Source organism: Rana temporaria, chromosome 8 (assembly GCF_905171775.1).
Source record: "Rana temporaria chromosome 8, aRanTem1.1, whole genome shotgun sequence".
NCBI classification, from domain to species: domain Eukaryota; kingdom Metazoa; phylum Chordata; class Amphibia; order Anura; family Ranidae; genus Rana; species Rana temporaria.
This window is the reverse complement of record NC_053496.1, coordinates 74,805,989-74,821,518: the sequence shown is the minus strand read 5'-3', so window position 1 is coordinate 74,821,518 and position 15,530 is coordinate 74,805,989. Positions and strand designations below refer to the sequence as shown.

At 45.1% G+C, this 15,530-nt stretch overlaps 1 protein-coding gene across 2 annotated transcripts in view; it reads left to right on the top strand.

Annotated features, from left to right (window-relative positions):
* The first annotated feature begins 6,302 nt into the window (after window positions 1–6,302).
* Window positions 6,303–15,530, top strand: part of PAPSS2 (3'-phosphoadenosine 5'-phosphosulfate synthase 2) — a 71,064-nt gene continuing 61,836 nt past the window's right edge. For both annotated transcript variants that reach the window (XM_040362052.1, XM_040362051.1), the window contains exon 1: window positions 6,303–6,495. In XM_040362052.1, coding sequence (XP_040217986.1) covers window positions 6,484–6,495 — 12 coding nt within the window. In that variant the 5' untranslated portion in view covers window positions 6,303–6,483. The remainder of the gene's footprint in view (window positions 6,496–15,530) is intronic.

The window sequence follows — 15,530 nt, the reverse complement described above, 5'->3', positions numbered from 1 at the left end:
GGACGTACATGTACGCCCTTGTGCCCAGCCGTGGCATTTTGTCGACTTATATCGTCCTGCGGCGGTCCTCAAGCGGTTAAACTCTCCCATTGAGGTCAGTGAGGCCGTACAGCCAATGCATGCAATGTACATGATTGAGGCATTTGTAATGCAGCATTACAGGGTAAACTCAAGCAGTGAGGAGGCAATATAACACCTTCTCACCACCTGTCAAATGCCATCTGAAAAGTGATCCAAATGCGGATGACTATTCAAAGCAGGGCAGTCTTAATGAGAGGGCACTATCCAGGTGCCCCAGCTGCATGGGGGGTCCCTGCACTTTCCCCAAAGCAGCTGGTCCTTGAGCCCACGCTGCCCCGAAATTGGGGGCCCCATGGTGGCACTGAGAGTGATAGATACACAGGGGAGGCAGTCCTACCTACTTGATGTCTGTTTACCTGCACTGTCATCATTGTAGGGGCCCCAGAGCATTACTTTGCCCAGGGGCCCGTGATGCTATTAAGACGGCCCTGCTTCAGAGGGCACCGCAAGTGTGAAAGTGTTCTAAAGCAAATTGTACAATAAGATTGTGATGGTTTGGTGACTGTAAATGACAGTCGGACTAAATTTGCATGACACATGTCTGTCAGTATGGCAGATCTGGGAAGAAGCCTGCAGTTCAGGAATTTATGAAATGTAAGATTATCTGCAGATCAGAATAAAGCTACCTATTAACATCCTGCAGAAACCAAGGGTCACAATTTTGCTGATATGGGAAGCACTTCGCTTATCTCAAGTAATTATAACCACAGTAATAAGGTTGCAGTTTAAAATGACTTCTAATAAGTCTGTTACATTGTTTCTGCACTTTGCTCTTGGACTTGGGTGTTACACCTTGTCAGATTTTTATGATCTGTGGGGATAACCTTTTCCCACATCAGCCAGAAATAAAATGATATGAATTGATTATGATGTAGTAAACTAAACCTGTATACTATAGCCATTTCAGTTCCGGAAGGTTTACCCCTCCCCCTTTTTTCATGACCTGGCCATCTTTTTTTGTGACACGACACTACATTATTTTAACTGACAATTGCTCGGTCGTGTGAAGCTGTTTATTTTTTGCGCTAGAAACAAGAAAAGACCAACAATTTTGAAAAGAAAAACACAAAGGGCCTGATCCACAGCCGCCGAGCGCAACTTAATTTTTCAGAGTTAAGTTACACTGCCGCAAATCTCCCAAGTTAGGTGCCGATCCACAAAGCACTTACCTGGAAATTTGCGGCGCTGTAACTTAACTCCGTCCGGCGCAAGGCGTTCCTAATACAAATGGGCGATTCCCATTTAAATTAGGCGCGCTCCCGCGCCGGACGTACTGCGCATGCTCCGTCGGGTAACTTACCCGACGTGCATTGCGCTAACTGACGTCGCTCCGACGTCATTTGCTTAGACGTTAACGTAAATGGCGTCCAGCGCCATTCACGAACGTCTTACGCAAACGACGAAGAATTTCAATTTCGACGCGGGAACGACGGCCATACTTAACATGGCTTAAGAGAGCTAGGGCTGAGCCCTAGTTTTACGCGGCGGAACTCGACGTAAACGACGTAGAATTAGCGCGACGGGCCCGTCGGAACGTTCGTGGATCGCCGTAAGTGTTCATTTGCATATTCTAGGCCGGCCGCAATGGCCTCGCCACCTAGCGGCCGGCCTAGAATTGCATCCTTAAGATCCGACAGTGTAAGTCCCTTACACATGCCGGATCTTCTCCCTAACTATGGAAAACTGATTCTGTGGATCAGTTCCATAGTTAGGACCAGGGATACGACGGAGTAAAAGCAGTTACTCCGTCGTATCTCTTTTGAGGATTTGGCCCAATATTTTTTACTGCTATAAAACATATCCAATAAAAAAAATGTAAAAAAATCGAATTTCTTCATCAATTTAGGCCAATATGTATTCTGCTACATATTTTTGGTAAACAAATCCAAATACGCTTATATAGATTGGTTTGCGCAAAAGTTATAGCATCTACAAACTATAGGATATATATATATATATATTTTTATTCTATATTTTATTGTTTTTTAATCGATTTTATACAAACAAACATACTTCAATTGCATACGTATCACATATATAACATATCACAAATCGATTCTGCAATAAAAGGAATTTACAGAGCATTTCAGTTCCAAAATTTTTCCTTTTCTAGATATACTGACGGTATAGATAGTCTTCATTGTCCTTCCTATTTATCAAGCTGGCACAGCAAAAAACAAAAACAGAACAAAAACAAACAAACCAAAAACAAATCAAAACAAAAACAGAGAAAAAAAATATATAAAAAATATTCCTCTATTCCGCATCCGCCAGTGCACAGCCATATTATCTAGAGCAGACATATGCTGACCATGTTGACCATTTTTTATTAAACTTCTCTTCTCTGCCTTGAATAATAGCACTATCTCTTTCCATATATATATATTTCAGCTATTTTTTTAAGCCACTGCGAGACAGAGGGAGATAATTTCCGCTTCCAGAGAGCTGATACACATGACTTGGCTGCATTCAGAAGGTGAACGGTCATCGAATTACTATATTTACGCCTAGAAAGCTCTGAAAGATGGAGCAAACATCTGGCTGGTAGGGATGAGCCGAACACCCCCGTGTTCGGTTCGCACCAGTACCTTCGAGCGGACTGAATGTTCGCGCGAACATTTAGAACCCCATTGAGCTGCGCATTCATTGAGCTGCGCATTCTCATGCAGCATGTACCCAACACTGTGTTCAAACAGTTCGGGGGACTCCTCAGGAGGACATGGTGGGGCTAGGGAAGGAGTTAGTGATGCCATTGAGCAGAGGGAAGAGGACGCCTTGGCAGCTACTTTGCCAGACAAAGTACCCTGAGCCTGGGTGAGAGAGGATGAGGAGGATGAGGACGGCTTGGTCATCCACTTTACCAAGTCTTCGGCATGTTACGGCTCAACACGGCCAGCTGCCGAAAACAAGGACGAACGTGTCCCACGGCCACGTGCTGATGAGGATGCATCGTGTCCACGACCAGCACTGTTGCCTCTAGACACAGAGCCTGCTTGCCCTAGTGACTCTCTGACTCTCCTTGTTGTCCTTCCAGACACATTAATGGCCTTCAGAGGACAAAGGCAGTACACACCAAGTAGGTTTAGGTGCAAACTATAGAGCACAAGTGCAGTACACACCAAGTAGGTTTAGGTGCAAACTACAGAGCACACTTGCAGTATACACTAAGTAGGTTTAGGTGCAAACTATAGAGCACAAGTTCAGTAAACCCATAGTAGGTTTAGGTGCAAACTATAGAGCACAAGTGCAGTACACACCAAGTAGGTTTAGGTGCAAACTATAGAGCACAAGTGCAGTAAACCCCAAGTAGGTTTAGGTGCAAACTATAGAGCACAAGTGCAGTACACACCAAGTAGGTTTAGGTGCAAACTATAGAGCACAAGTGCAGTACACACCAAGTAGGTTTAGGTGCAAACTATAGAGCACAAGTGCAGTACACACCAAGTAGGTTTAGGTGCAAACTATAGAGCACAAGTGCAGTAAACACCAAGTAGGTTTAGGTGAAAACTAAAGTGCACACGTGCAGTACACACCTAGTAACTTTAGGTGCAAACTACACAGCACAAGTGAAGTACACACCAAGTAGCTTTAGGTGCAAGCTAAAGAGCACACGGGCAATCAACACGTGAGAACACTGCAGCTAGCACAATTAACTGCCTGACAAATTAGGAAGAACTGATCTAGCTAAACTATACAGTGTATAAATATATGTACAACACCTGGGATGTATATATATCCTCTACACACTGTAAATTTAACTGACTAGCCTGCCTGCTCTATCTAGCTAGAAAAAAAAAGACACTCTCTCTCTGTGACTGATATCTAACCAGCGCTGCAACACACTACACGAGGCCGCCCTGCAGGCGGCCTTTTATAGTGTGGGGCGTGTACTAAAGCCCTGAGCCATAATTGGCCAAAGCCACCCTGGCTTTGGCCAATTACAGCTCTCTGTACTGACGGCGCTGTGATTGGCCAAGCATGCGGGTCATAGTGCATGCTTGGCCAATCATCAGCACGCAATGCCGCAGTGAATTTTGGGCCGTGGCGCGTCACTCGAATTTGGCACGAATGACCCGTTTTGTTCGTATTTCGACGAATGGTCGAACAGACGATGTTCGACTCGAACATACGTTCGAATCGAACGCGGAGCTCATCCCTACTGGCTGGTTCAGAACCCAGGTCCTGACCTGTCAGCTGTCTTATCATATCTCGGACCCTGGCCCAAAATGCCTGCAGTTTTTGACACAACCAAAAAATATGGAGCATATTGCCCTCTGCCACACCACAACGCCAGCACATATTCGTCCGGATAAATTTTATGCAACAATGATGCCAACGTGTGAGAATTTTATAACACAGCTCTTAGTAGCCGTTGAGGAGTGATGAGTAAAATGTAAAATATATCTCCGCTGCTCTTCAGACAATGTAATGTCTAAATCTCTTTCCCATTTCTGAAGGAATCCCGGGGCATAACCCTCTGACGATTGTACTAACAGTTTATACATCTCAGATGTGCTGAGGGACCTTTTACCAAGCATACATTTTCCACGGGCGTATTCGGACGATCTGACCACTCCTTACGAAGAAGGGAACTGAGAAAGTGAGTAAGTTGTTGCATCCGCCATGGATCCAGTGGTGGATTAAACATCAATTGTATTTCCGCCCTATTCTTCAGCCTATATTCTTCAAGATAATCACCTAGACGAAAGCGTTCTAAAGCAAATTGTACAATAAGATTGTGATGGTTTGGTGACTGTAAATGACAGTCGGACTAAATTTGCATGACACATGTCTGTCAGTATGGCAGATCTGGGAAGAAGCCTGCAGTTCAGGAATTTATGAAATGTATGATTATCTGCAGATCAGAATAAAGCTACCTATTAACATCCTGCAGAAACCAAGGGTCACAATTTTCCTGATATGGGAAGCATTTAGCTTATCTCAAGTAATGATAACCACAGTAATAAGGTTGCAGTTTAAAATGACTTCTAATAAGTCTGTTACATTGTTTCTGCACTTTGCTCTTGGACTTGGGTGTTACACCTTGTCAGATTTTTATGATCTGTGGGGATAACCTTTTCCCACATCAGCCAGAAATAAAATGATATGAATTGATTATCATTTTATGGGCACTGGAAGATGTCATCTTATTGACGAAACGGCGTAGGGAGGAACGGCGTGCTGACGTCATCACTGTTTGCCTGCGACTATCCGGAAGGAACGAGCGGATTATACAAGCCGGCCGGCTTTACATTTTAACACACGCCAATGTACTACTTTGGACATGTGAGTGCATAATTTTGTTTTACCAATAAATCATCTTGTTAGCAGTACTACTCTATGTTTGCCCTTCTTGTCTTCACTCCTGGGTTCAACGCATGAGTGCGTTCTGGCTAAGGATTATCCATTTTTTCCATCTGGTGTGGAGGAACCTAGCTGGGGAACGGAGGTTATCTATCAGATACAGTGCTACATGTGATTTATTATTTGGTGTTCGGTAAGCAGAATATTTACTTGAGGTGGAGGTGCTTCAACTAGCTGTCTTACACTTGCTGTGGATTTTCTCTCCAACACAACTCGGGTGCTTTTATGAAGATTATTTAACGTCCAACTACATCTTAGCTGACCACAGCTATATGGACTATCATTTATTTCTGTGCACTATTGTACTTTTGCATTTGTTGCACATTTAAGCACTTTGTTTATTATAGTGTGTACAATGTTTACCATATCATGTTGATATCGACTTACATACACACACCATACTAGCAGCGCAGCATTTATTCCTTTTACATTTTTGAGCACCAGCCTCCACTGGAGACCCTCTAATGACAAGGCTGCATTGTTCCTCAGCTCTCTGTGTTGTTCTGCACAGCTGAGCTGCCATGTATAGAGATGAATGGAATGCAACTTTGTAACATTCCAAATAAAGTTTATTTAAAAAAAAGGGGAACCGAGTTTTGTGCTGAGAAGAAGAGTTTATTTCCTGTGTGACAGCCCATGTAGTAGAGAGAGCGGTGTCACTCCCAGTCAGCAGTCTTGGCGCTGTACCCGGTGAACTTTTCTATCACTGACTCCGCTCTGACCCCCGCCGCCGCCGCCTCTCCTTATTTCTTAGTTCCCCAGATGAGGGAGAGGGCGGGGTAAACCTGTGTGGGCGGGACCAGGTTGGAGAAGTACGAAGGCCCCGCCCCCGGCCCCTGACCCTTGTCAGTACCCCAAGCCGTGTCGCTCAGTCCCCCTGAGTACGGCGGATAATGAGGGGGCGGAGCCCAGCCGGGGAAAGGTTGGTCCGGGGACTTTGCTACGTGTCTGGCCGGCCTATAATACCTCGTTGGTGGAGCGATCCTCAGCACACCGAACTCCTCCGCTGTGTCCCATCACTCCTCTCCGATCAGCAGCATGTCTAAGCCGGTAGGGGAATTTCTCCTTCTTCTCTTTTCTATTCATCTGTAACTAATCCCAGAGGGGAGTTCACTGACTGACAGCTCTGCAGTGTGCTCCCATCTGCGACCATACATTAGCCAACTTCTGGAATTGCACATTGATTGTATAGTGTATGGTCACCGTAACCTTTCATATATAGAATAGAATGTAGAACTTGTATTGACAACCCCAGGTGAGATCCTGCCGGGGAGACTGCGCCCATACATTGACAGATTTCTGGTAATATTTGATAGATCTGATCTGACGGTGTAATGGCTCAGGCACACAGGGCTCTAAAACCATTTCTTTTTCAGGCGTTTTTAATTTCCCTGTCTGTAAACGCACCTCTGTGTAAGTCTATGTGTCCATATATATTCATTTACAGGCTGAAAACCCATCACCAACGCGTTCAGGAGAGGAGCGTGTGGGCAGAAAATACGATTGATGCACCTAAACGCGTGTGAACTCGTCTAAACACTTGCAATGTGCAGCTTTAGGCGCGGTTTTTATGCCGATTTATCCTGCCAGGGGACAGTTATTAAAGCGGAGTTCCACACAAAAGTGGAAGCACCACTTATCCGATTGGCACCCCTGTGCCACATTTGGCACCTTTCTGGGGGAAGGGGGGAGCGGTACCTGTTTTTGACAGGTACCCATCCCCACTTTCAGGTGATCTCACCACGGCGAGGTTTGGCCCCCCTCCTCCCTCCGCTGCCGGGGCCGTTCACAAAGTGCAGCGCGCTTCACGCATGCGCAGTGGGGAACCAGCTTCGCTGCAAGTTTCCCTTGGAAGCAATAGCGGGGGCAGCACCCGGGAGCTGATGTAAAAAATCAGATGGGGTGCTTGCGGGCTCCCTGGACAAGTAAGTATCCTATAATTAAAAGTCAGCAGACACAGTGTTTATAGCTGCTGACTTTTAATTATTTCTGAAGCAGGCTGGACCTCTTCTTTAAAGTCTATCTGAAGGCATTATAGAACAAAAATGGGGGTAGGCAGGGTACTTATCACTTACCTACCTTCAGAATGCACACTGAGTTGCGCATGCACAGCTCGGCTTGCTTTGCCAACACATTCCCTATGTGCCAGGATGACTGACTGCCAGGGGCGGACTGACAACGCAATAGGAGATTATGGGGCCACGCAGTATATATATATATATATATATATATATATATATATATATATATATATATATATATATATATATATATATATATATATATATACACATACACACACACACACACACACACACACACACACACACACACACACACACACACACACACACACTGAAAAGGTACTGGAGAGGCGGGGCAGTTATAATCTTGGGATTTTTAGACCAAAAGGATGTCGGTAATGGACATTTCAGGAACAGATGTAAAAAAACAATTTTTTTACATACTGTCCCTGGTTTTACTGAGGCTGGTAACCCTGATGGAGCCCCCTAGTGGCATGGGGCCCTCGGGCAGTGCCCAAATGGTCAGTCCGCCCCTGCTGACTGCTCTGCACTGGCCAATGAGGATGCTCAAAGGCTGACCTCTTGGCAGAAGATGTTGGCAGGGGACCTCCTATAGACTTTAGACTGTTAGAGGAGGTAAGTATAGGGCAGGGGTCTCCAAACTTTCTATACAAAGGGAAAGCTTACTGCCCTTCAGAATTTAGGGGGCCACACTGTGGCCATTGGAAGTAGAAAAAGTCCCGGGATCAATGCCTTATCTTTGGTGTCAGTAAGTGGTAGAGCTGCACAATTCTGGCTAAAATGAGAATCACAATTTTTTTGCTTAGAAGATGGATCTAGATTCTCGCGGTGTAACATCTTTCACAAACTTTACTGTTTGTTTTTTATATTTTTTTATTCATTGAAGTGTATTTTTTCCCCAGAAAATTGCATTTGAAAGACCGCTGGGCAAATACAGTACCATAAATACATAAAATATTGAAGCAATTGCCATTTTATTCCATAGGGTCTCTGCTAAAATATATATGTTTGGGGGTTCCAAGTAATTTTCTGTCAAAAAATATAGATTTTTTTTTTTTTTATTTAAACAAGTGTCAGAAAAAGATTTGGACTAAGTGGTTAAACTTCCTGCATTTACACACAGAAGTTTGATCTAAGAAGGAAGTTGGTTACAATGTTTAATGTTGTTACAAACGTGTCAGACTGCCCAGATTTTTTCTTTACACACACAGAAGTTTATCCCTTTGATCTAAGAAGGAAGCATTAGTTACAATGGGCCTAATTCACAAAAACCGGGCGCAACTTAACTTTTCCCATTTAAGTTACACTGCCGCAAATTTTCTGCCTAAGTGCCCGATCCACAAAGCACTTACCTGGAAATTTGCAGCGGTGTAACTTAAATCCGTCCGGCGCAAGGCGGGCCCAATCGAATAGGGCGAGTCCCATTTAAATTAGGCACGCTCCCGCGCCGGACGTACTGCGCATGCTCCGTCGGGTAAATTACCCGACGTGCATTGCGCTAACTGACGTCGCACCAACGTCATTTGCTTAGACGTTAACGTAAATGGCGTCCAGCGCCATTCACGGACGTCTTGCGCAAACGACGTTGATGTTTAAATTTCGACGCGGGAACAACGGCCATACTTGACAGCTGAGTGAGCAGATAAAGTCTCTCCACTCGTTACAGTGGAACCTCTGATTACGAGCATAATCCGATCCAGGAGAATGCGTGTAATCCAAAGTACTCGCATATCAAAGCGAGTTTCCCCATTAAAGTCATTGGAAACGAAAATAATTAGTTCCGCATTGACTTCGATGGGATGCAATACCGCATGCAGCCAGAGGCGGGGGGCACCGAAGAGCCTTGGAAACGGCCATAAAGGCATGAAAACACTTTGGCTGACCTCGGAAAGACTTCCTACCGAGATTTGCCGAGGTCAGCCGTGTTGTCCTCTGGCTTTTCCACGCATTTCCGAACGGCTGAGATCGGCGACGTGACGCTCCAGCACCCCCCACCTCAGACCAAAAGCGGTACTGCACACCGATTTGGCCTGAATCGTGCTTGTTTTGCGAGACAACACTCGCAAACCGAGTCCCCCCTTTTTTTTAAATACAGTGCTCGTATTGCGAAACGCTCGTTAACCGCGTTACTCGCAGACCAAAGTTCCACTGCATATGAAAGAATCGTCAAACTCTGCATTGGAGATCTTCAGGGGGGGTTGAATCGAGATCACAATTTTTTTTTAACGATTAATTGTGCAGCTCTAGTAAGTGGTATTGTGCCACATTGTTGGTGTCATTGGGTGGGAAGAATCATGCCCCATCTGTGTCCCATCATTGGTGTCATTGGGAGTAACTGTGCCCCATTGTTGGTGTCAGTGAGAGGAATTCTGCCCCACTGTTGGTGTCGGAGGATGAAATCTTACCCCAAGGGTCAGATAAAAGCTGGCAAAGGGACGCAGTTTGGAGACCACTGGTATAGTGGAGGGATGAAGGAATTCCCCCACCATACATTGATCAGCAGCTGATTGGCTGCAGTCATTGATTGAGAAGGTTTCCAGGATGTCCCTTCAGCAGAAGTCCATCAAACAAGTAATGTCTGTGGAGCAGAGACGGCCACACAATGAAATTGCTCTGGTATGACCAACTTTAGTTCATCCTTAGGAATTCTTGTCTCTGCTGGCACATTATAAAAACCAATAGCAATGTTTAATCCATGTGTTCTCTTAGGTTCATCATACACATCACAATCTGACCATACAATCTTGTAGGCCACATTCATATCTGAGTGATTGTCAAACACCTTTTTTTTTCTGTACCGTTTTTGCGTGGATATAAGTGTGTTTTAAGAGCATATTTCTAGCATGTTACGTGTGTGTTTAAGGCTGCTTTCACCATAAATGCGCCCAGGCGTTGGCGGTAAAATGCTGCTATTTTTAGCGGCACTTTAACATCGTTTTTGCAGCGCTTTTCGCCCGCTAGTGGGGCGTTTTTAACCCCTGCTAGCAGCTGAAAAAGGGTTAAAAGCGCAGCTACAACGGCGCTTTGCCGGCGGTTCGGCGGCGCTGCCCATTGATTTCAATGGGCAGGGGCGCTTTAGGAGCGGTGAGTTTACCGCTACAAAGAAGCTGCTGGCAGGACTTTTTCGGACACCCTGCAACTCACCCTTCCAGTGTGAAAGCCCTCGGGCTTTCACACTGGAGTGAATAGAGCTGCTCTTTCAGGCGCTATTCATAGCGCCTGCAAAGCGCCTCAGTGTGAAAGGGGTCTTGAAGTCAGGCATTCATTTTATAGGCAATGCAAAGCACTAGGGGGAGGAGACCAGTTCTTACACCTGAAATCGATGGATCCAAATGTTTTCACGTGTTCCCATTCAGATCTTTGTATCTCAAAATTCCCAGCTCTGCCTCAAAAGTATCTCCTGTGTCTTCTTCAAGCAGGGATCTCCAAACTACGGCCCTCTAGCTGTTGTAGAACTACACATCCCATGAGGTATTGTAAAACTCTGACATTCAGAGACATGACTAGGCATGATGGGAATTGTAGTTCCTGAACAACTGGAGGGCCATAGTTTGGAGACCCCCCTATTCTAGAGCATCAGATTTGTACTACAGGCACCATGCCACCATTGGCACACATGGGGTTTCGGGTGTCCAACATTTTGGAGTTTGAAGGTTTTACCCTCTCCGTGACCAGGAAATATTTTGCTATTCCACGTAGCGCTACCATAACTGATAATTTCTGCAGTCATGCAACACTGTACCCAAATTTAAAGCGGTGTTCCAACTGCGGGAAATATATGGACACTTGCCTGTTCAGGGATCCTGTGATGTCGGAAACCCAGCCGATTTTTTATTTTTTTTTGGGTGCTACTGCCATTCTTAACAGTCTGTTCCCCAATGTGCATGCGTGAAGCTTGCTGCGCTTTCTTACTGGCCCAGCGGCAGAGGAAGGAGGAGGAGGGGGGTCGAACTTCCAAGGGATGGCGCTACTGGTGCTCCCTGCTTGTTGGGCCTCTGTATGTGGCCACGCTGTGTAAAAGTCTCACACATGTGGTATCGCCATACTCAGGAAGAGTAGCAGAATGTATTTTGGGGTGTAATTTGTGGTATGCATATGCTGTGTGTGAGAAATAACCTGATAGTGACAATTAAAAAAAAAAAACTAATATAGATTTTTGCAAAGAATTGTAGGAAAAATGATGACCTCAAAAACCTCATCATGCCTCTTTCTAAATTCCTTGGAATGTCTACTTTTCAAAAAGGGGCCATTTGGGGGGTACTTGTACTTTCCTGGCATGTTAGTCTCAAATGATATAGGCCATCAGTACTTCAGGTGTGATACATTTTCAGAGATTGGCACCATAGATTACGGACTCTATAACTTTCTCACCGACCAAATACTATACACCAATTTTGATTATTTTTACCAAAGATAGGGCCAAAATTTATGAATAACAATTACCAATTTGCTAAATTTTAACACACAAAGCCTTTTTTTTCAGAATTTTCAGTATTTTTTGATTTATAGCGCAAAAAATTTAAAGCCCAACGGTAAGCTGTTCTGGCTGACTAACCCCCAGCCGGATGATGGGGGCAAGCTTACTGAGGAGAAACAGGAATTGAGAAATTCAGACAAAGAAAAAAAAAATTAGAAGGGAAATCTGAAGGAAAAGGTTAGTGAACCAACAATACACTAGCTTAAAGGAACCTATTAGAAACTAAAAAGCAAACCCTTACAACCCCTTTAATAACCAGCTATTTACAGTTTATTACGAAGAGAAAAACAAACAAAAAAATGCATAGATATGAATGTGTATTATAGGAAACCATGTTAAATGGACTGTAGGCCCTTTCTGCAAACTGCACTACAAAACGTGTCCTGTTGCATTAGTAAATGAGATTTATGCCTCGTACACATGACCGGTTTTCCAGACGTTGTTTGCTTTTTGTCGGGAAAACCGGTCGTGTGTATGCTTCATAGCAGTTTTCCCGATGAGAAAACTGCCCGCCAAATTTTTTTTCCCGTTGTGATTCCCAGCGGACTTTTTCCCGTCGTGAAACCCGCTCGTGTGTATGCTTTTTCGAGGGGGAAAAAAACGCACATTCTCAGAATCAAGTATGAGACGGGAGCGCTCGTTCTGGTAAAACTAGCGTTTGTAATGGGGATAGCACATTTGTCACGCTGTAACAGACTGGAAAGCACGAAGACTAAAAAGCGCGAATCGTCTCTCACCAAACTTTGACTAACACGAGGATCAGCAAAAGCAGCCCAAAAGGGTGGCGCCATTTGAATGCAACTTTCCCTTTATTGTCCCGTCGTACGTGTGTACCTCGCCACGCTTTGGACGGGCGGGATTTGGCATGATCGTATGCAGGGCAGGCTGGAGAGGAATCATGTCGGAAAACTGGTCGTGGGTACGAGGCATGACGGTATAGGACCGGATACTTTTCCACTGTTTCAGTTGTCCAGTTTTGCTGTTCTGCTACCCACTGTCAACTCATCTTGCGGTGATTATTTGGAAGAAGTAGAACCCAGCATGGCATTCTTCTGCTATTGACCATTATCTTCTAGTTGTGTAGAGGGATTGCTCCTCACTGGAAGTTCTTGCTTCTCCATAGTCCACCCAAGAGGTCAGCAGTTTCTGAGAGGAAGCAAAAACCACATCTGGCACCAACATGTCTGCCTGGTTTATACATCGCCTGGCAGTCACTTTATTTCCTATTTGACTTTCAGCTTTAGCAGACAGGTGTTCTTAAAAAAAATGGCAACTTAGAGTAAATATTCAACACAATGAAGTCACGCTTTTCTGACTTGGTTGAGGTCAGCATGACCAAACTCTCGGACTAGCTACATTAGATGCTGAACATCCAGGCAGGTCAAACCTTCATCAAAAGGGGTAAAGTAACAATGCTAAACTCCAAATACCCTTCAACTAAGCTTAGCTGTAGAGTAAAGCACGACCGGTTTTCCCAGAAGGAAAACTGCCAGAAGAGTATTTGGCCGGGGGCCGTGTGTATGCTCCCTAGCAGTTATCTGACAGGAAAAATGGAGAACCTGCTCTCTATTTTCCTGTCGGGATTCCCGGGAGAGTGTTTCCTGCTGAGAAAACCGGTCATCTGTATGCTTACCTGCAGGGCAGAAAAACCGCACATGCTCGATAACAGTTCAATGCATGCACGGTAACATACCACCTTAGTGTGGGGTGTAGCAAGATGGCGGCGCCATAATCGAATGTGACGAGACACCGGACCGTCGTAGTCGAAGACGTCACCGCGTTCTTGCCATTCAAAAGAACGGCGGGGTTTTTGTGTGGCTGTGTGTATACACGGCTTTTCAAGGCAAGCCTGCCAGGAATCCCGTTGGGAAAACCGTTGTTTTTTTTTTTCCCAGAGGGGATTCCCGGCCATGTGTACAGGGCTTAAGGCCTCTTTCACTCTACTGCGACTTCAAAGTCACGTGATTTTTACTGTGATTCGCCGTGATTTCAGGGAATGCCTGTGTAAGTGGCATCAAAATCAGACCAAAGTAGTGCAGGGACTACTTTAAAGTTGTAACGACTTGCAGTCGTACTAATATGAATGGTTGTCGTCGTAAATCATGGGAAACAACTTGTCATGCTACTTTGCCATCGTGTGTGAAAGGGGCCTTAAGCTGACTTTAAGGTTATTTGAAGTATGAGACTATTACATATTTGAAATCCCACTTATAAATTTTAACTACAGTATTTCAAATAACTAAATAGCTAATTTGAGTCTAATCCGGCTGAAAATGCTAGTTTTTGGGTTTATCCAGTGGCTTAAAATGCATATGTTTTTAAGTGGCTTTACTGGCTACATGCTTGTTCTCTGGCAGTGACTCAGAAAGCATTTTAGCCAGAGGCAGTTGGGCACAGAGGGGGTTCAACCAAAGCACCCTACACATGTGCTTTCTTTAAACTTGAAAGCGGTGGTTCACCTTTATTAACATGTTTTTAGCATAAAATGAGGCATAGTAGCGCAAGCTACAGTATGCCTGTCTTTATTTTTTTATCCCCCGTACTCACAGTGTAATCGTAGACACAAGATTCCGACTCCCCGTGGGGAATGGGCGTTCCTATGGAGAGGGAAGGTGATTGACGGCCGGCTCTGGCACGTCACGCTCCCCGAAGACAGCCGGAACAGGTCTCGGCTCTTCACGGCGCTATACGGCGCCTGCGCACAGACTATGCGCAGACGCCGTGAAGCGCCAAGTCCTATTTCGGGTATTTCCGGAGAAGCGTGACGTGCCAGAGCCGGCCGTCAATCATGCTGCCTCTCCATAGGAACGCCCATTCCCCGAGGGGGGTCGGAATCTTGTCTCTACGTTTACACAGTGAGTACCGGACTAAAAAAATAAAGACAGGCATACTGTAGCTCGCGCTACTATGCCTCATGTTATGCTAGAAGAAAAAAATGTTGTTTTTTTTTTAACCCCCTGCTTTAAAGCGATATTAAAAGAGAAGTTTATTTTTTTATTTTTTTTATTTGATTTATTTTTAGAAATCATACTTGCCTAGGTGGATACTGCATCTGTGCTCTAAGATTTAAGATTGAGAAATCAAACACCGCTGATTGCTCAGTGCTCCATGAGCAGAGAGCTGGTGAATGTCAGTCACCGGCTCATTGCTCTCCCCCTGGTGCTCACTGAAGCTCTGGGCTATGGGAGGTGGCAGGGGCAGCTCGCTGAGAGGCTAAGCCAGGTGCCGGTCCAGGCTCCTGAATGGATCCTAATCATATGGTCGCGATCTTTCCCCAGCCTGGACCAGCTCTGTGATGCTGAAAATGGATCACAGGCGTGCAGAATGAACTGTGATCCACAGAAGTACAGTCAAATAAGCTTTGGCTATACTTCTCCTTTAAACACAAAACCAAAAATATAATATATTGCATTAGATATGGTGGCTGCATTAGCTTTTCCCCTCTGGTTTCACCTTGCGTTCTGGCCAGTAACGTGTCCCAGGTGATCGCCTACAGGGAGGGGCCGCCTAAGGCGATATGACGAGTCGCCTAAGCGGTCCCTGGGCGGAAGGAGGAAGTGGGA